At 34.4% G+C, this 21,789-nt stretch overlaps 1 protein-coding gene across 2 annotated transcripts in view; it reads right to left on the bottom strand.

Annotated features, from left to right (window-relative positions):
* Positions 1-2,438: 2,438 nt before the first annotated feature.
* The window catches only part of PGR (progesterone receptor), a gene marked incomplete at its 5' end in the record, with an annotated part of 79,565 nt that continues 60,214 nt past the window's right edge, over positions 2,439-21,789 (bottom strand). For both annotated transcript variants that reach the window (XM_081153251.1, XM_081153252.1), the window contains 4 exons: positions 2,439-3,139; positions 8,879-9,036; positions 14,753-14,883; positions 21,286-21,430. In XM_081153251.1, the coding sequence (XP_081009377.1) occupies positions 2,984-3,139; positions 8,879-9,036; positions 14,753-14,883; positions 21,286-21,430 (590 nt within the window). In that variant the 3' untranslated portion in view covers positions 2,439-2,983. The remainder of the gene's footprint in view (positions 3,140-8,878; positions 9,037-14,752; positions 14,884-21,285; positions 21,431-21,789) is intronic.

Raw genomic sequence — 21,789 nt, 5'->3', positions numbered from 1 at the left:
CTTAGGGAGGGAAATAATATTCCATTAATTCAATTTTAAAATTTAGGATAAAGAGCATAAAGTGTTTTTCTTAATAAATATAAAATGTACTTACATTCTTCTATGTTATAATCAGTACAAGGAGAGATCTCACAAAGTAGGAAGAATAGGTGGAAAAACAAAAAGATGAAGAGAAACAAAGAGAGAGGGAGGGACCATGAAAAGAAAAGGTGATAAAGTCATGTGTGCAGAGATGTGGACTGATGTAACAAAAGAATGATAGAGATCCAAGGTAATACTAAAAATAGAGAGAACATGTCATTGAACTCTCAGTCAAGAAATGCTGTTGACCCACCTCAAGTGGCTCCCAAACTTGTAGGCGAGTCTGAACTGTAGAATAACACACTATTGTAATTCCAATGTGCACAACGTGCCTGGTGAACCTTAGGAGGAAGCAAATAACTGTCTGGAAGATGCAGGGCAGACATTACAGAAATGATGTTTGGCTGAGTGCTGAAGGCTGAGATATAAATGGGACTGGTATCAAAGGGAGAAAATTTGGGCAGAAGATTGATTTACATGACTGGAACATAAGATAAGATGAATATGTGACAGAGTTGGACAAAGGGAAGCAAGTTATAAGAACTGATGCTTGAACACCATTGCAGAGTCCTCCTATGTGCTTGCCTAACAAAAGCGGACCAATTAAAATATAATCTCTGAAGAAGGAGCCCAGTTAAAGGTGTTTTTTAAAAGCTCATTTAGACATTCTCAAGTGCAGCTCTAGTTGAGAATCACTATAATAAGTGACTGGAAGTTAGTGAATGTTTTAAATGAGGAACTGGCATAATTAGATCCTTTTTAGGAAGATAACTTTGGCCTGGATAGTGCAGAGAGAATGAGCATGGGGAGGTATAAAGACCCTGAAGAACTGAATACCGGTGGAGTCTATTGTAATACATATACATTCACAGAAAAGACATGTAGATAGACATACTAAAGAAGAGACCATTTTTACTCTAATGTTGAAACTATTTGGAATACCTAAGTTAAACTCTTATTCAACGTTATAACCAAGGGTTATATGATTTGCATATTATCTATTATATTTGCCACACAGATCTGGTGAACCCAAGTCAAAGGCCCTACCTAGCTGGAGCTTGTTTTAATACCCATTTCAAATGCCTTATGTGAATTCACTATTTATAGATACTCATAGCTAATTCTTTTTTGTAACCTGAAGAAATTATTGATAAAGATTATGGTAACACTATTATGCTAATGTTTTGATCAGATAAAACCACTTTATCTTGTTTTGGGGGGTCATACTAGTATTCATTAAAATTATTCTGTTACTGTCCCTTGTTAAACTGCAAGTATTTATCAGTTGAAGGGAATGAGCAATTAAAAATGCATTAAGAAGTCAAAATTAAGTTTTCTATTTTGCTTTCGAAGTTACTTTTTCTCATGAACTACTAATTTACATAAGGTGGTATTTTTATTTGTCAGATAATGTCTAATTTTAAAGAAATTTAGAAGAAGAATTGGGTCTACTAGTTTCTCTGAGCTGCTAAAAATTATATATGTATCATATATATGATCTATAATAGGCACATAGAGCACATAGATATGCCTAATATTGGTATAAATTACTTTATCTAGAAAAGAAAACAATGGCTGATTTCAATTGACTTTTACCAGTGCTATGAACTTGGTTCTTCCTGTTTAAATATATCTTTAAAAAAATAGATCTCCAGTCACTCATCTCAGGAAAGAACTCTTGTCTATCTTCTAAAAGAATATTTTCAGTTCATAGGACAATGTGAATTGTATTTTCTAGTTATTGTAATTGGCTGCATTATTTTAAGACAGTATCTAGTATTCCCTGAAGTATCTCTCTTAGAATTAGATCAAAGGCACTCAAAAAGTTTCAACCTGTGATTAGACTATTATGCTTTGCTGGGTAGAGAAAGAGAATAGTACCTCTCTCTCTTTTTCCCTTCCCTCCCTCTCTCCCTCCCCCCTCTTTTTCTCCCTCCCTTTCTTCCTTTTTTGGCTTCTTTGATTTGAGATGTTAATAAGAAGCTCTGATCAAAAGGAACATTTTGCAGTAAAGATATTATTACACCAGTGTTAAAGGTGAGGAAATTGAGAACAGTAAAGTGACTATCCACATGCTCCCAAATAAGGAATGGAATTAGGCCACCAACTCTTCTGACTTCCTATTTCGATTCATAATATCTTACTAGAGGACAACTCCCCAAAGTTAGTAAAAAACTACAAAACCCACAATACTGATGTCATAATGATATGGCTCTACTTAATAACTTCTTTAGAGATTTATGTTTCCAGTCTGGGAAACAGTTTTATATATGTGCTACTTTTCCTAGTTTGAGGAACATCGATCTCTTTCAAAAATTTTAAACTCTTTTTCTCTATGTATTTTTTTTTTTTTTTTTGCATTTAAAAACTCTTGAAAATCTGATAAAGGTTATAAATTTCCTTCTAACAAAAATGTATATACACCCATGTAGACAAAATTTTGCATACCATTTTAAAGGTCCATTTTTGTAAAAGTAATCAAGGAGACAAAGGGAGCTGCCTAGAAGGAACATATATAATAGCTTTTTAGTATTACGTGTAAGACTTTTTTTCTCTCTAAAGCAGATTTGTTAGATGCAAAAGTTCAAAATCTTCACCTAAATGGTGTGAAATAATATGGATAAGATTAAGTTTACCTTAACCATCAATTTTAGTACTTTTTCAATCTTGTAAACTCGTAAAGAAAATATGGATACACAAAAACACTCAAAAATTCTAATGACACTGTATAAAGGAAAAACCATTAAAACCTCACAATTTTCTCTGGCATTTATACAGAATGGTATGATATGAATGTAAGGCTTTGAGAAGAGACATTGAAAGAATTTGAGACCTCATAATCCTAACCCAAACAAAAACAGACATACCATGAAATTTAATTTTTTTAAGGTAAAAATGGCATTCACTTTTTATGAAAGAGAAGATGTTTCACCATCCCTGCCAAGATTTTGGGTAATTGTGCAGCAATAACTTCAGACATCATTTCTGGAAATTCAACACTCAGTGCCCGGGACTGGATAAATGTATTCAAGCAGTACAGATGAAGTTGTTTGACAAGCTGTTGGTTTAATAAATGGGTAAGAAACATGTAAGAAAAGTAATAAATTCACATACCATTCAAACATGGCAACTTAGTTTTCTAACAATATATATACTTGCCAAGATGTTTTCTTCTTACCAAAATGAAAATAACTCCCTCCACCCTCAAGAATATATAAAATATCACATACCATCAAACATTATGATAGTACAAAAATATTTTTAAAAATGAAAGTAATTCATAATCCCACAAGATAACCAATCTGAACATTTCGGTGTATTTCTTTCAATTTTTTTCTTTTTATACATGTATACAGACATATCCAGGTACACATGCATATATATATGCACACATGCATATATATATACAAAAATGTGATTATTTTATAAAGTCTATTTGTTCATGTCACATTATATTGACTCTGTCAATAAAAAAACCCAACATAACTCATTTTAATCTAATATTTTTGTCAAAGTAATTCATGAACATAATTTCAAAAGTCAAATAGTACTGTAAGACTTATAACAACAGAAACAACAGCAACCAACTATGCGCCAAGAAACTAGACAACCTAGACATGGAAAAATTCTTAGAAACTTACAAACTATCAAGACTGAATCAGAAAGAAATAGAAAATCTGATTACTACTAGTAATGAGATGGCTTCCCTGGTGAAATTTACCAAACATTTAAAGAAGGATTAACAGCAATACTTCTTAAACACTTGCCAAAAACTGAAAAGGAGGAAAGACCACAAAGACCTGGAATAGCCAGAGAAACCCTAGGAAAGAAGAACAAAGCAGGAGACATTACACTTCTTGATTTCAAGCTACACAAAAGAGTTATAGTAATTAAAACAGTGTGGTACTGGCATAAAAGCAGACAAATTAGACCAGTGGAACAAAATCAAGAGCCCAGAAATAAACCCAGAGTCAATTTTTTTTTTTTTTTAAATCCTCACCTGAGGATATGTTTATTGATTTTAGAAAAAGAGAGAGGGAGAGAGAGAAAAGCAAAAACATCGATGTGAGAGAGAAACAGACTGGTTGCCTCCTGTACATGCCCAACCAGGGATCAAACCCACAACATTTTTGGTGTACAGGACTACACTCCAACCAACTGAGACCTGGCTGGGGCTCAACTAATATTTGAAAAGGGGTCCAAGAATACTCAATGGAGAAAAGACAGTCTATTCAAGAAATGGTGCTGGGAAAACTGGATATTCACATGTAAAAGAATGAAACTTGATATTTACTTATACCACTCACAGGGATTAACTTGAAATTAATTAAAGACTTAAATGTAGGACCTGAAAGCATAAAACTTCTACTAGAAAACATAGTTAAAAAAGCTCCTTAACATGAGTCTTGGTAATGATCCTTTGGAAATCACACCTAAAACACAAGCTACAAAATAAAAAAAAGCAGGACTACATCAAACTAAAATGCTTCTGCACAGCAAAAGAAACCATCAACAAAGTAAAAACACAACCAAAGGAATGCGAAAAATATTTGCAAACCATGTAACTGGTAAGAGGTTATTACCCAAAATATATAAAGAACTCCTATAACACAATAGCCAAAAAACAACAAAAAAAAACACCAAAAAATAAATTATCCAATTTACAAATGGGCAAAAGACCTGAATAAACATTTTTACAAAGAAGGTATATATGAATGGCCAACAGGTACATGAAAAGATGTCATTAGAAAAATGCAAATAAAAACCACAATGAGATATCAGCCTATGCCTGTTAGAATGGCCATGAGTAAAAAGACGAGAGATAACAAATGCTGACATGGATATAAAGAAATGCAAACCTTTGTGCATTGTTGGATGGATGGTAAATTGGTACAGCCTCTATCGAAAACAGTATGGAGATCCTTCAAAAAATTAGGAGTGGAACTGCCATATGATCCAGCAATTCCACTTCTGGGAATATATCCAAAAGAAACAAAATCTCTAACTCAAAAAGATATCTGCACCTCCATGTTCATAGCGGCATTACTTATAATAGCCAAGACACAGAAACAACCTAAGTGTCCATCATTGATAAATGTATAAAGAAGATGTGGCATATATATAATATATATATGTTATTTGGCCATAAAAAAACGAGGAAATCCTACCATTTGCAACAACGTAGATGGACCTTAAAGGCATTATACTAAGTGAAATAAGTCAGACAAAAACTGTATGACTCACTTAGGTATAGAATTTAATAAAGAAAAGAACCCACCAAACTCAGGAAAAAAGATCAGATTTCTGGTTACCCAAGTGTGAAAATGGTGGGTGGAAATAGGAGGAAGGTGGTAAAAAAGGTGCAAACTTTCAGTTACAAGATAAACACTAAGGATGTTATGTACAACATGATGACTATAGTTAACAGTGCTGCATGATATATAGGAAAGGTGAGATAGTCAGTAGATCCTAAGAGTTCTCATCATGAGGAGAAATGTTTTTTCTATTTATTGTATATACAGGGTGTCCAAAAATAATACATACACACTTTACAGCTGATAGCTCAATGGATGTTTCTTTTCAGATTTAACCCACTGGAATTAATAATCATTCAAAGTGTGTACCTTGTATATAATATATATACATATATATATACACACACACACACACACACACGTTATATATGTATATGTGTATATGTGTGTATGTGTATATATTGGTAATCATTTCACAATATAAGTAAATCGAACCATAATGCTGTACACCAGGGGTAGGACACCTTTAACTTGCCAAGGGCCATTTGGGTAGTTACAACATCATTTGCGAGCCATACAAAATTAACAACTTAAAAATTAGCTATGAAAAAAGCTCCTAGATTTATTGAATTTCGAATCCCGCCTGTGGTTGCCTTGGCAGGGCCAGGCCAAATGATTTCACAGGCCGCATAGGGCCCACAGGCCACATGTTCCCCACCCATACTGTATACTTTAAACTTATATAATAATATATGTCAATTATTTCTCACTAAGACTGGAAAACAAAACAAAACAAAGAAAAACAAAACAAATAAGCAACCCCCGCCCTACAAAAAAACTGCAGCAACAACAAATCCCAGCAGTTCCTGATGTACTTCTTCCGATCCATATTCCAGCTCCCTAGATGCAGCCACCTTCAACTTTTTTAGCCTAGGCCTTTTAAATGTATCTCTGTATTTCTAATAATTTCCCCCCCAAATTAGACATTGATTGAATCTGCACTATGAAAAATGAGGATTTATTTCTCTTATACTACCCCCCCCCCTTTTACTTTCTTTACTCTCTATTCTCTTTATAGCTATATCTCACTTTTTGGCTAAATCAATATCCAATATGTATAATATAAAGATTTTTATTGTTGCCTTCTGTATTACATTTCCTCTCCTATATGACATTTTTATTTTGCTACAGCGAATCACCTTGCATTTCCACTTGTTTCATTTTCTCTGTATTTATCACAAAGCCACAGTCAAATTCTCTGACAGAATTGTAAAACTCACGTCAGTATATTCATACATACTAGTAATCTCTCAGTTCTTTTTCCAGGGACTAGATCCTGAAATCCGATGCATTACTCTCCAATATAGACTAATGACTGCTTAGCACAGTTAATGAGCTGGGGTGTGCACTGCATCTCTCCTGGACTGAGTCTTATTCTCTGACTTACCCTCAGTGTTTTGTTGTAAGACATCTTACAGATGTCCTTGAGAAAAACTGTATTTGAGGAAGCACTATGAGACCCTAAATGTGAAAATACTTTGATGGTGCTAGCCTACTTGTTTTACAGTTTGGCTGGGTATAAGGATCTTTGAAGATTTCCCTTTAAAATTCTGAAGGCTTTGGGTCAGTTTTCTGGATTCTAGTATTGCTGTTGAAAAGTCCAGCATCTTTCTAAATCCTGAAAATTTATGTGTGACTTGTTTCTTTTCTCATTGGTATATTTTAGGATATTGTCTTTATTCCTGGTAGGCTGAAATTATAGAACAACATGCCTTGCTTCAACTGTGCTGTGCCTGTATACTGGACCCCTACATTCAGATAACTAGTATCCTTCCGTTTCAGTGACTTTTCCTCTAGTATTTTTAACATAATTTCCTCTTGATTTTCTTTATTCTTTCTTCTGGAACTTTCTATTAATTGGAGAATGGAACCCCTTGGACTAATCCCCTAAATTTTCTCTCTCACCTCTATAATTTTTCATATCTTTATTTTTTGTTATTTTTTCCTGGGAGTTGCCTGAGATTTCTATTTCAGCTTTTCTATTGAATTTTTAATTTCTGATCTTCTATATTTAATTATCCAAAAGTATTCTCTTGCTCAGTGTTCCTTTAAAATGTTTTCTATTCTCATTTCATAGACACCATATCATTCTTATTTCTCTGAATATCTTAATTTTTTTAAAGCTTTCTTCCGTTCTCTGTACGCATGCTTTTTCCCTTTAAGTTACTTTGTTGTTGTTGTTTATTCTGCTTTATACCTTTTATTTTAGAAGCTTCCCCTAAATGGCTAATATCTTTGGCGGTCTGATTACATTCAAGAGTAAGTTCTCAAATATGACCTGGTGAATGGACAGCTTGTTTTGTGCCTTGACTGTCATTCAGTGTGGTTTCTGAACACAGCAGCAAGAAAAGCTTGTATTTAATATGTCTTGACTAGCCACAAAAATCTTGTTTCAGTAATCCAGTTCTAGTGTTGGAAATTTCTTGGGTTTTTTCTCTTGTATAAGCAATGCTACAGTGAACTTCCTTGCATATGTATCTTAAATATTTGCATAATAACTTATTTAAGATAAATCCTAAAAAGTGGAAATTTGACAAGCATGCCAATTTCAAATTTTGCTATATAATGCCAGATTGTTCATCAGTATTGTGTGGGAGTTCAGACTGAGTCACCCAAAATGTGCCTCTACGGTATATGGATTATTTTGAGCTATACGCAACCGAGACCTTGCAGGCTCAGGAGAAATTTCTGTATCTCCCACCCTTAACTACCTAAAAAAATTTAAATTAGTGGCCTTGCCCATAATAAGAAATTATAGATATAACCTTTTTGACCTCTCTTTATGGCAAGGCAAACTACTAATTACTGAACCACTGTTCTTCTTATTGTTCCTCAATTACTTTCCTCTCCTCTAATGCCCCAAGGCCCCTTACCTCATCCTTGGCTCAGAATGCCATATAAACCTCATTTTACCTTTCTGTCCCTGAACTTCTCATGCATGTGGTGTCTCTGACTCTTTCATGGGATTCTCATATGTATATATGTAATTAAATTTGGTTATTGTCTCTTGTTAATCTATCTTCTGTATACTTCATTATTAGACCAGCTGAAAGAGTCCTGAAGGGTAAGAGGAACATTTTTTCCTCCTCAATTTTTATTAACTTATAATTTCATCAAAAATGCTATGAGAGTGTTATTTTCTACATCCATACCTTTTCTTTTTCTTTATATATGTACATATATGTAAATTTTGCCTAACTGAAGGCAAAAAATATTTTAGAACATATTCAGGAAAATGTATCACAATTCCTATCAACTCTTAGATGACCCTCAAACTACACAAATACTAATAAAAGGATATTAGGGTGATCTAAAAAAAGGGCAAAATATAAACTCAGAGCAATATGATGCAAATACTGTTTTAAAATATAAGGACAAATATGAATTGAAGGAAAACATGAAGTAAAATTTAGATTTAATATCTAAAAAGTTACAGAAATTCAGAAAATAATCGTTGATATTCTAGAAAACAAAATACTTACATCATGCAAGTTATCAAGAAACTTTGTAAGTTGGTAGAAACGCTGTGAACTAGAGACAACTCCTTTTTGCCTCAAACCAATTGCTTTGATGAGCTCTCTAATGTAGCTTGCTCGCATTTCTTCAAACTGGTTTTGACTTCTTAGTCCTTCCAAAGGAACTGCAGAAAGACAATGACAAGTGTCAGTTATGTTTAAAATGATGACACAAGCGGATTATAATACCAATTTTTGGGCCGTATGGTGATTTTTTAAAAAATATGTTTTTATTGATTTTTAGAGAGAGAGGAAGGGAGAGGGATAGAGAAATAGAAACATCAATGAGAGATACGTCATCTGTCAGCTGCCTCCTGCACACCCCCTACTGGGGACAGACCCTCAACCTGGGCATGTGCCCTGGCGAGGAATCGAACTGGCGACCACTTGGTTCCTGGGTCGACGCTCAACCACTGAGCAACACCAGCTGTGCTGTAGGATGATTTTTTAAAATTATGTAACTATATACAAACATCTTAAATAGGAAATAGTGTTACTGAGCTTTAGGACATATAAATTTCTAGTTCTCTGGAAGGATATAAGAGCAAGTATGTAAGATAAACAACATTTCAGCTTACCTATTTTAGAGTTGTGTCAATGTATTATGCATTTTAAGTGAATTAGAATTTGCTTAAAAGAGCCCCTGACAGTATTCTACAATTTTGTCTCAAATACTTGGTTTGACTTAGTTTACAACAACATGTAGTCTTTTATCTTTCTTTACTTTTAACAAATACTTGGATCTCTCTGTAAACTCTTGTCTTCTATGGATGAAAAAGGGGTGTTGTAATAAATCTAACAGAAAGTAACCTTACAGGGTGATCTGATCATAAATTCCTAACTGGGCAGGTCATAGTGAGTAGTCCTGACCAGGTCTGCAACTTCCTTACTGAAAGGTTTTTAAGCCAGCCCTGTCCATTGTTCTTGTGCAGCTGGGTTAACAACACCTTTGAAATGCCAGAACGAATCCTTTTTTCCAAACACCTAGAAGTTGTAACCACCCTCAAGAGAGCACTCTATCTTAACTGTCCCATAATCCAATCGCTGCCTTGCTTTCTCCCACCTTCATGTAATCTCCCTTCCTTCCCTTCCCTTCCCTTCCCTTCCCTTCCCTTCCCTTCCCTTCCCTTCCCTTCCCTTCCCTTCCCTTCCCTTCCCTTCCCTTCCCTTCCCACTTCAAAATGTATAAAAGAAACTGCAAACTGTTATCCTCTGGAGCATTTGAGATTTGCTTCCTGGCAACTGTCATTAGTTTGGCTCAAATAGACTCTTATACAATTGTCTATAAATTTGGATGTTTCTTATTTTGATTTCATATAAATCTCAAGTATTTCTCATTAATTAAGATTATTCCTGGATAACTTATTTTTGTTGTTGTTATTTTAACATTGCTTCATTAAATTTTCTAACCCCTTCCTGATATGGGAGAAAACTATTGCTATTTGAATATTTCCCTTATATCCTGCCACTTGGTTCTACTCTATTTTTATTTTTTATTTATATTGTTATTCTAAGCTTTTGTTGATTATACTTTGTTTTCATGGTATACAACAATACTATATACAAATAATATCTTTATTTTCCTCTTTCCAAAACAGTTGTGTACCATGTAATGATGTTTCCATCAACAACAACGGGCATATACAATGGTGGTCCCATAAGGTTATAATGCAGCTGAGAAATTCCTCTCACCTAGTGATGCTGTGGTGCAACGCATTACACAAAGAGCTTCTATGCTCTTCCTTGTTTCACTGTCCCAAGTATATTTTTGCTGCCATTATGGACCCAATTACCCTTTGGCTCAGTGCTGTGTAGTCCTTTGAAATATCCCCACCCTTCCCTTTGAATCTCCCCACCCCCTTTTAATACATTTAATTTTCCTTTATTCACCCATCTGGGATGGCTATTTAGCCTGCCTGCGCACCTCTGACCGTCGTTACCCTTTCATAGGCTATCTCCCATATAGCCCAGGTGTGTAGGAGGCTATGCCATCCAGGTCTGTGCAAGTGCACTCTTCAATGTTCACACATGATGAAATTGCCCAATGTCCTTTTAAGTAGTGCAGGACTGTAGTTGTAACTCTTATTTCTGCTTCATGATTCAGTACATTGTTCAGAACTTCCAGAACAATATTAAACATATTAGTGATGACAAATGCCTCTATTTTGTGGCTGATTTTAGGAATGGCTCTTATTATATGATGTTAACTGATAATTTAGATACTTATCTCTGAAATCTTAAATTCATATATCTAGATCCTAGGCACAACTTCCTGTTCTTATGGCTAGGTCTCTTGTTTTCACTACATTGTCAGTTTACCTACATCTTTGTTCTTAAGTCTATTAGGTCCTTTTGCTACTCGTCTGAGATGTCCTGCTTGATCTCTTTGGTGATTTCTTCTTTTATGTTTTTTACTGTTCTTTCTAGATCACCAACAATTTGGGTGTCAGACCTCCTTGATTCTGATTTCCCACATTTTTTGGTTTTGTTCTACTTTTAAGACATTTTTAAACTTTGTCTTCCAATGCCTCTATTGACTTTTAAATTCTGCATATATAAATATATAGATATAAAATTATTCAAAGTGGGTGTATACAGTTTGGGGGACTCTATATATAGATATAGGTATAGATATTGAGTTATCTGCTGTTAAAGTGTGTGTACATTTTTTGGGGACACCCTGCATACATATAATTTTAGTTTCCAAGGGCTCTTTTCTTTCTGCGTGCTATTCCCTTTTCATAGTATCTAGTTCTTAATTTCATGGGGTACAATATGTTCTCTTATCTTTCGAAGGAGGGTTAACTTTTGAATTTTTCTGAAGTTTTTGTCTCCACGATTTCTGTTTCCTCCAAGTTCTTTTTTTTCTGTTTTATCTTTGTGTCTGATGTCAAAAGTATCCCTCAGATGACTTGGTTGTTTATTTGTATTCAAGAGTGAAAAGCTAAAAAGCTGATTGATAGTTATGTCTGAATGGGTAGTGCTTAGTGACCCTGAACTTTCGTGCCAGGCAATCTGGCGGAGCTATTTCAAAGAGAAATTAATGCTATTACTTAGTTATTTTTCTTTCTGGCTAAACAGCTTCCGCAGAGAAGAACCTTCCATTCCCCTCTCTGCAGCATATAAGTTTGGAAGGCAGTGTTCTGGGAGGCAGGCGGGAGAAGTATGCTGTCTCAGTATTTGGTATATAATCTGAGTCTATTTTCAATACAGAAAGCCTCACCCTCAACTGTACTGTGGTTCACCAACACAGCTTTCCTCTGTTACATCTTCTTCAGGAAATAAATTTACACTCTCTGTCTGAGCTGGAGAGAATCAGCTGGCGTGGTTGGGTGATATTTGGAAACAGACTTTCAACAGAACTTCCTGCTTTTAACTCTGCCTTCCCTGTCTTTTCAAAACATCACGGAAGAACGTGCCAGAGGCTCAGTGATGCAAATAAAGGTACTTAGATTTTCTTACTTGTGGCTTAGAACTCAACCTTTTTAGGTATGCTAAATTTGTGGTTCTTGCTGGCATACAAAATTTTATTGCTATTGATTCCTCTTTCCTTCTCTCTTCATTTTTTCTTTTTGTAAAATAAAGTTAATCACAATTATAAAAATGTGGCATTGGGTTTGCACCTCATTTTTATTTTTAAGGATTCCATTACTAATATCTTAGTGTAGTTTTAGAGGGATCAATGGAAAAATGTATGTGTTCAACCTGCCACATTTTTTCTGGAGATCTGTATTTTAGTTTTTAATGGCAAATGGGAGGCTTAAATTTTTATGTATCCAATCATCAAACTTTTCCTTTGCCAACTTACTCATTGCATTTGTTTTTAAAAAGATACTCTTTCTTTAAGATTTCAAAAATATTTATATTACTTTAATATATTATTTATATTAGTTTGTTTTTAACAATATGAGTGTTCAAATTTAACTTTTTTTCACATTTAACTTAATTATTTGGTATTTATTTTAAAATATAATTTCAGCTAAATATCCAAATGAAATTTTTCCAAAATATACTGTTATTTTTTTCCAAAAATGTTTATTCCATACTCATTGGTTTGTGATGTTTATATTACAGTATATGAAGTTCTAATATATACTAGTCAGACTTGGACTAACAGTTCAATGTATCTATTCTTTTCTCACACTGTATTAATTATGGTAGTTTTCTAATTCCCTCCCCTGTCCCCCAATTTTTGTAATGCGTATCTATTTATTCCCTTCCTTTCCACTGCTCTAGTGACTGTGGAAACAAATGTCAAGATACAGCCTCCATTTGCCTGGGCACCCACGTGAGGACAATGAGGGGAGCCCATCTGTTGATTTGCATTAGCCATCTAGTGGGAAGAATAAATATTTGGAATTTTGTTGTTAAGCTACTGAGATTTCGGGATTGTTTGGTCCACAACATAATGTAGCCTATAAATCAGAATTATGTTAATGATAACTTATATGGGAAATAAAATAAGACCATCTATGACATAACTGTTATTGGATTCATCACCGTCAAGAGAGAAGGGCAGAAGTTACTGCTATAATTTTGTTTATGCCATTTGATGCTCTTGACCGGTCCCACATCAATGCTCTTAGTCCACTTTGTGCACTTGATCAAATTAGGCTTGAAAATATTTGCTCCAAATGAGTTTTCAAGGGAGAAATAAGGCTATAAATCCTTAGATCCTGAATTTGTAAAGACAGGTCCCTGTCTTTACAACGATTTCATAAGGAAAACTTATTTTTTAAGGGTTGAGCTCTTCTGCCTTTCCTCCTGATGTGTTTGTTACTCCCTTACCCCCACCATTTGAGATTTGTGCCACTAGAAAGAAGTTCCTGCAAAGATACTACTGATAAAGACCCTTGACTCGCCTTCTATCTAAGATCATAGCTCTCTTCTGTTCCCTTTCAGGTCACTATGAATGAAGGAAGGATCAATTCAGACATTTAAGGGCTGAACTTACCTGTGCATGGAAAGGGTAAAAATAGGGTAAAAGGTAAATGCAGTTTAAAAAATTTGCTCACCCAGACCCTTGGGGATCCACTGAGGCAGAGGTGCATGTGTTCTTTGTGCAAAAAATAGGATGAAATTAAATGCCCCTACATTCTGGTGACCAAAGCTGTTTCCTAATATACTATTTTCTTTTTTCTTCTGAATATACAGCTCAGGTGCATTTCCTAGCCTCTCTTGCAGTTAAGGTGGGCCATGGAAAGCAGGTGGAAATGACCAGTAACACATGATACTTCCAGGTTTCCCCTCCAAGCCTTCTCTCACTCATTGTTCATCTTCTAGTCATATCCAGTGGCAGGCTCCAAGCTGCTAAGAAAGGGTGGAGTCCCTTTATGAAAGGAGCATGGGTTTTCTTGTTAACCCACTGGACTATGACTGTGCATGATAAACAGCTATTGTATTATGCTGGTCTTCTTTGTAGTTATTTATCATAACAGTTAGCCAATCCTGCCACAGAGAATACTTCCAAACAAAACTGTGTAGTTTATGCAGTAAATCCTTTGTGGGGTGGGGTGGGGTGGAGAGAAGCACAGTGTTTATGCAATATGAATTAGTTTATAATAACCTAAATGTGTGAATATAAAATAGTCATTTAATGTTTTATCCAAATAACAGAGTTGGCTGATTTGATAGGTTATTTTAGTACTATGTGACAGGTAAAACCTGAGAAATAGAAATTTTATTAATGTCTATGATAATAAATAGGGTGTTTCTCCTTTGCAGTTACAATAGAAGATTCATACCTCATGTGTAATCATATGATCATATAGTTGATTAGACTTCCCTAATAAATTAAAAATAAAGAAAGTAAGAATCTTATATTAAGTTACTTATACTCACTTGTATTAAGAAGTAGCAATACTTTCATACAGAGGAACTCTTCGTGGCTAACTTGAAGCTTCACAAACTCCTGTGGAATCTGCCACATGGTAAGGCATAAGGAATAGAATGATAATTCCTTCATCCGCTGTCTTCCATCACACACAACACCCAAAAGAAAAAGAAAAAGGAAAAAAACAACCACACACACTATGTTAGCCAGTTTATGTAATTTATTATAGAATATAAGCTTTAGTAATTACCTTGTTTATTACTGAAAATTACTTTTCATAAAGAAATTCAGTATTTGGAATCTTAAACATCTAAATTTTTTCACAATGAGGAATTTTTGAGGTTAAGAAATTTTAAAGTTAGAAAATCATATTAAATACACATTGACCAAGGTTAATATTTCTCTTTTCTATCATCACAGTTTAGAAACCTAAACCAAGAAGTTGTAGGAGTTGAAATTGTGGATCTAAGGAATGCTCAGGAAATAATTTATTTACTGATGATTTTTTTCTGTGAAAAAAATATATGAAATTTTGTGTGCAACAATAGGAGAATGGATTTACTTCACAGAAACTAGAGTATAGAATAGTTCAGTGTGTTCAGTTCAGAGTATTCAGTGTACAGTTACACTGTGAACTATTCTAGGGGAAATGTATGGCAATACAGGAAAAGAACATTAGGAATAATTAAATAATTGACAAAGTCAAACACTAATTCTGAAGGTTAAGGACATTTAAAAAAATTATTTTCTCAACGTGTACTGTTTTACAATATTAACATTAGTCAAATGAAGCTAACAGGAATGATAAAAAGAAAAGCAGAATCTGACTCAGAAGAGTGAAAGATTAATCCCGACTGCCATTCGGATTCTTTGGCATGTTATGCCATGGTTCTGAGCCTCAGTTTCCTGAGCTCTAAAATGAAGGATATGGACTCCTTATCAATTTCAAGGGATTGTAGGATAAAATGGATTAAAGTATACAAAAGTTACCTACAAGTATAAGTTAACGTTATATAAATCTGAGTCAGCATTCACCATTAAAACAGTATAAATTATTTCCATGAAAAGATTCTTATTTAAAGGAAGGAATTAAAAGTAGGCTGGAGGAAGCGGAAGATAGAATCAGTGATTTGGAAGACAAGGTAGGGAAAAAGCTCAAACAGAGCAACAAAATGAAAAAAAGAATTGAAAAGAACAAGGATAATTTAAGGGAACTCTGGGACAACATGAAACCTAACAACATCTGCATCACAGGGATACCAGAAGAAGATGATAGCAAGCAAGGGATAGAGAACTTGTATGAAGAAATAATCACAGAAAACTTCCCTAACCTGGTGAAAGAAAAACCTATACAAGTCCAGGGAGCACAGAGAGTCCCAATCAAGATGAACCCAAGAGTCTCACATCAAGACACATCATAATTAAAATGGCCAAGGCTGAAGACAAAGAGAGAATGTTAAAGGCAGCAAGAGAGACAGTTATTTACCTACAAGGGAACTCCCATAAGGCTGTCAGCAGTTTTCTCAACAGAAACGCTTCAGGCCAGAAGGGACTGGCATGAAGCATTCAAAGTAATGAAAAGCAACAGCCTGCAACCAAGACTGCTCTATCCAGCAAGGTTATCATTTAAAATTGAAGGCAAAATAAAGAGCTTCCCAGACAAAAGAAGGCTAAAGGATTGAAGTACCATCAAAAGAGCACTGCAAGAAATGTTAAAAGGACTGCTTTAAGAAGAAGAAGAAATATAGGGAGAAAAGTACATAGGCATAAAGGAAAAAACGGCATTAAATAAGTACATATCAATTATAACCTTAAATGTAAATGGATTAAATGCTCCAATCAAAAGACCTAGGGTGGCTGAATGGATAAGAAAACATGACCCATATAGATGCTGTCTACAAGAGACCCACCTCAGAACAAAAGATTCACACAGGTTGAAAGTGAAGGGATGGAAAAAAACCTCCCATGCAAATGGAAATGAAAACAGCTGGGATAGCAATACTTATTTCTGAAAAACAGACTTCAAAACAAAGACCATAACAGGGGACAAAGAAGATCACTATATAATACTAAAGGGATTAGTCCAACAGGGTGATATAACCCTTATAAACATATATGCACCCAATATAGGAGCACCTAAATATATAAAATAATTCTTGGTGGATTTTTAATGGTGAGATCAACAGCAATATAGTCATAATAGGGAACTTTAACACACCACTGTCATCATTGGATAGTTCATCCAAACAAAAAATCAACAAGGAAACAGACCTTAAATGACACACTAGATATAATGGATTTAATTGACACTTACAGAACATTTCATCCCCAAATGGCAAAATATACATTCTTTTCAAGTGCACATGTGTAATGCTCAGAGATAGGCCACATGTTAGGACACAAAACAAGTCTCTACAAGTTCAAGAATATTGCAATCATATCAAGCATCTTCTAAGATCACAATGGCATGAAACCAGAAATCAACTACTATAAAAAGTCAAAAATATTCAAACACATGGAGGCTAAATACCATGTTATTAAACAATGAGTTGGTTACCAACGAGATCAATGAAGAAATAAAATACTTCCTGGAAACAAATGAAAGTGAACACACGACAATCCAAAATTTGTGGGACACAGCAAAAGCAGTTCTGAGTGGAAGATTCATACATAGCATTACAGGCATACCTCAAGAAATAAGAAAAAGCTCTAATAAACTTTCTAACACTACAGCTAAAAGAATTAGAAAGAGAACAGCAGGAAAAGCCCCGAGGAAGTAGAAAGAAGGAAATAATAAAGATCAGAGCAGAAACAAATGGCATAGAGACTAAAAACAAAACAAAAGAATAAAAAAGATCAATGAAATCAAGAGCTAGCTCTTTGAAAAGATAAAAAAGATTGATAAACCTTTACCCACACTCACCAATAAACAAAGAGAGAGGACCCAAGTTAAATAAAATCAGAAATGAAATAGGTGATATAATAACTGACATCAAAGTTATATAGGATTGTAAGAAAATACTATGAGCAACTATATGCCAACAAACTGGACAACCTGGATGAAATGGACAAATTTTTAGAAACATACAATCTTCCAAAACTCAATCGGGAAGAATCAGAAACATGAATAGACAGATAACAACTAATGAAATTGAAGCAGTAATCAAAAAACTCCCAGTGAACAAAAGCCCAGGACCAGGCGGATTTAAAGGTGAGTTTTACCAAACATTCAAAAAAGAATTAACATCTATTCTCAAACTATTCCAGAAAATTCATGAGGAGGGAAGACTTCCAAGATATTTTTATGAGGCCAGCATTATCCTAATCCCCAAACCAGATAAAGATACTAAAAAGAAAGAAAGTTACAGGACAATATCCCTGATGAACACAGATGCAAAAATCCTCAACAAAATATTAGCAAATTGGATCCAACAATACATTACAAAGATCATACACCATGACCAAATGGGATTATTTTCAGGGATGCAAGGCTGATACAATATTTGCAAATATATAAATGTCATACATCACATCACATCAAATTGAAAGACAAATATCACATGATCGTATCAATAGATGCAGAAAAAGCATTCCACAAAATCTAGTACCTATTTTTGATAAAAACTCTCAGCAAAGTGGAAATAGATGGAACATACCTCAACATAATAAAGGCCATATATGACCTACAGCTAACATCATACTCAATGGGCAAAAACTAAAAATATTTCCCTTAAGAACAGGTACAAGACAGGGTTGTCCACTTTCACCACTCTTATTCAACATAGTAGTGGAAGTCCTTGGCACAGGGATCAGACAAGAAGAAAAATAAAAGGCATTTAAATTGGAAAGGAGGAAGTAAAACTGTCATTTTTTGCAGATGACATGATATTGTACATAGAAAACACTAAAGATCCTACCAAAATACTACTAGATCTAATAAATGAATTCGGAAATGTAGCAGGCTACAAAATTAACACCCTGAAATTGATGGCATTTTTATAAACCAATAATGAACACCCAGAAAGAGAAACTGAAAAAACAATATGATTTACCACTGCAACAACAAATAAGATATGAAGGAATAAACTTAACCAAGGAGGTAAAAGACCTGTACTAAAAAAACTACAGGACACTGAAAAAAGAAATAGAAGAAGATACAAACAAATGGAAGAATATACCATGTTCATGGACTGGAAGAATTAACATCATTAAAATCTCCATACTACCCAAAGAAATCTATAGACTCAATGCCATTCTTATTAAAATACCAATAGTATATTTCACAGAACTAGAATAAATATTCCTAAAATTTATATAGAACCAAAAAAGACCCCAAATAACCACAGCAATCTTGAGAAAGAGGAACAAAGTTGGAGGGATCACTATACCAGAAATCAAACTGTACTATACTACAATGCCACTGTAATCAGAACAGTCTTGTTATGGCACAAGCACAGTCCTATAGATCAATGGAACAAAACAGAGAACCCAGAAATTGACCCAAGGCATTATGGTGAATTAATATTTGACAAAGGAGGCAAGAGTATACAATGCAGTAAATACAGTCTCTTCAATAAGTGGTGTTGGGAAAATTGGACAGGTACATGCAAAAAACATAAAACTAGACCACCGACTTACACCATACACAAGAATAAACTCAAAATGGAAAAAAGACTTAAATGTAAGTCTGGAAACCATAAAAATCCTAGAAGAAAACATAAGCAGTAAAATCACAGACATCTCACGTAGCAAAATTTTTGTTGATACATCTCCTAGGTCAAGAGAAACAAAGGAAAAAAGAAACAAATGGGACTACATCAAATTATAAAGCTGTGGCACAGCAAAAGAAACTATCCTCAAAATGAAAAGGGAACTTGTTTGCCAAGGATGCATCTGATAAGGGGGTAATTTCCAAAATATACAAACAACTCAACTCAACAAGAGGAAGACAAACAACCCAATTAAAAAATGGGCAGAGGACATATGTCTGGCCAACAGACATATGAAAAATTGCTCAACGTTGCTAATCATTAGAGAAATGCAAATTAAAACCACAATGAGGTATCATTTCATATCTGTCAGAATGGCACCATCAACAAATCAACAAGTGACAAGTGTTGACAAGGATGTGGAGAAAAGGGAACCCTAGGACACTGCTGGTGGGAATGCACACTGGTGCAGCCACTATGGAAAACAGTATGGAGGTTCCTCAAAAAATTAAGTATGGAACTGCCTTTTGACCCTGTGATCCCACTTCTAGGAATGTATCCTAAGAATCCCAAAACACCAATCAGAAAAAATACATGCAGCCCTATGTTCATAGCAGGATTATTTAAAATAGCTAAGATCTGGAAACAGCCCAAGTGCCCATCAATATATGAGTAGATAAAAAAGCTCTGGGACATTTATATAATGGAGCACTATGCAGCTGTAAAAAGAAAGATCTCTTACCCTTTGAGTCAGCTTAGATGGACCTGGAGAGTATTATGCTAAGTGAAATTAGCCAGTCAGAGAAAGGCAAATATCACATGATCTCACTTTATGTGGAATCTAAGGAACAAAATAAATTGTCGGACAAGATAGGACCACAAACATGGAAGCATGAAACAGACTGACAAATCTCAGAGGGAAGACGGGAAGGAGGGCAGGAAGAGATTAACCAAAGAATTTATAAGCATATATGAATAGCCCATGGACACAGACAATAGAAAGGTGAAGGCCTGGGGGGTTGGGGTGGAAGATGGGTATAGGGGGGGAAAAGGGGGAAAATAGGGGTCATCTGTAATACTCTCAACAATAAAATTTTAAAAAGATTCTTATTTAAAGGTTATATGGGAAAATTACAGTAATTTAAATATAATCAAGCAAATTGGAATATTTATCTTTCAACTTTTTTCTTATTTATATTTACTTATTTTAATCCTCTCCCAAGGATATGTGCATCACTGTGAGAGAGAAACACTGGTTGCCTTATGTATGTGCCCGACTGGGGTTCCAACATGCAACCTAGGTATGTGCCCTGTCTGGGAATCGAACATGCAACCTTTGGGTATACAGGACTGCGCTCCAACCAACTGAGCCACACCAACCAGGGCTAGTTTTCAATGTTTAAAATAAATTCCCAGGATTGTTTTTACTCTAAAGAGAGATGTCTTTGCCTTCTGATGGTAAGTCAATACTTTCAAGCAAGTTATTTCTAATTTACTTCATTATCTTCATTGGTACCAAGGTATGAAATTTTAACATTTTATTCTGTCTTTTAGTTCTTGATATATTCTTGATGTTTAAAAAATTGGATTTCAAATAACTACTGTACATTGAAGCAAAAGGGAAACTCTCCAAACATTAAATTGATAATATAATTTTATTAATATTGTCAAGCTGTAATACCAATTGTTATGAGGTAATTATGAGAAACCTTTCAGGAAAACCTCCACTTTGTATACTAAATGTATGACTATCTATTGAAATGTAATTTTCAAGATCATCCTACATATACACTTAGAATAATAAGGACAACAAAAGTCAAGTTACTACTTACTCATTTAGTATTAGATCAGGTGCAAAATACAGCATCTTCCCACTGACATGTTTATAGGATCTCCACCCTAGTCCAAACACCATTAAGCTCATCCAAGAATACTGGATGAGAGTTATCTGGTCATCAATGTGTAAGTTTCTAAAACCTACAAAACACATTAAAAAATAAAATGATCATGAAAATGTGTGTCCAAAATGTTAAAAATACATAGAAATTTGAAAATAAATGCAATTTTAGTAATATTATATTTTCAATTTCAATACATTTTATATTAAAAATAAGGAATTATTAATAAATAATAGATTTTGAAAAATTGAAAAAGAGCAGCAATTTTGGAAACCATTAAAATTAGTCACTGTGATTTAGCATTTTTGGGAATCCACTAATTGACTCAATTGTCCATCACTCACTCATGTAACACTCATTTATTGAAAACCATTTGTATATTGGGCATTATGTTAAAATGCCAGGGTTACAAAGATGGATAAGACACAACCCTGGCCC

Source organism: Miniopterus schreibersii (assembly GCF_964146895.1).
Source record: "Miniopterus schreibersii genome assembly, chromosome: 12".
Taxonomy (NCBI): Eukaryota; Metazoa; Chordata; class Mammalia; order Chiroptera; family Miniopteridae; genus Miniopterus; species Miniopterus schreibersii.
This window is presented reverse-complemented; position numbering and strand designations above follow the sequence as displayed.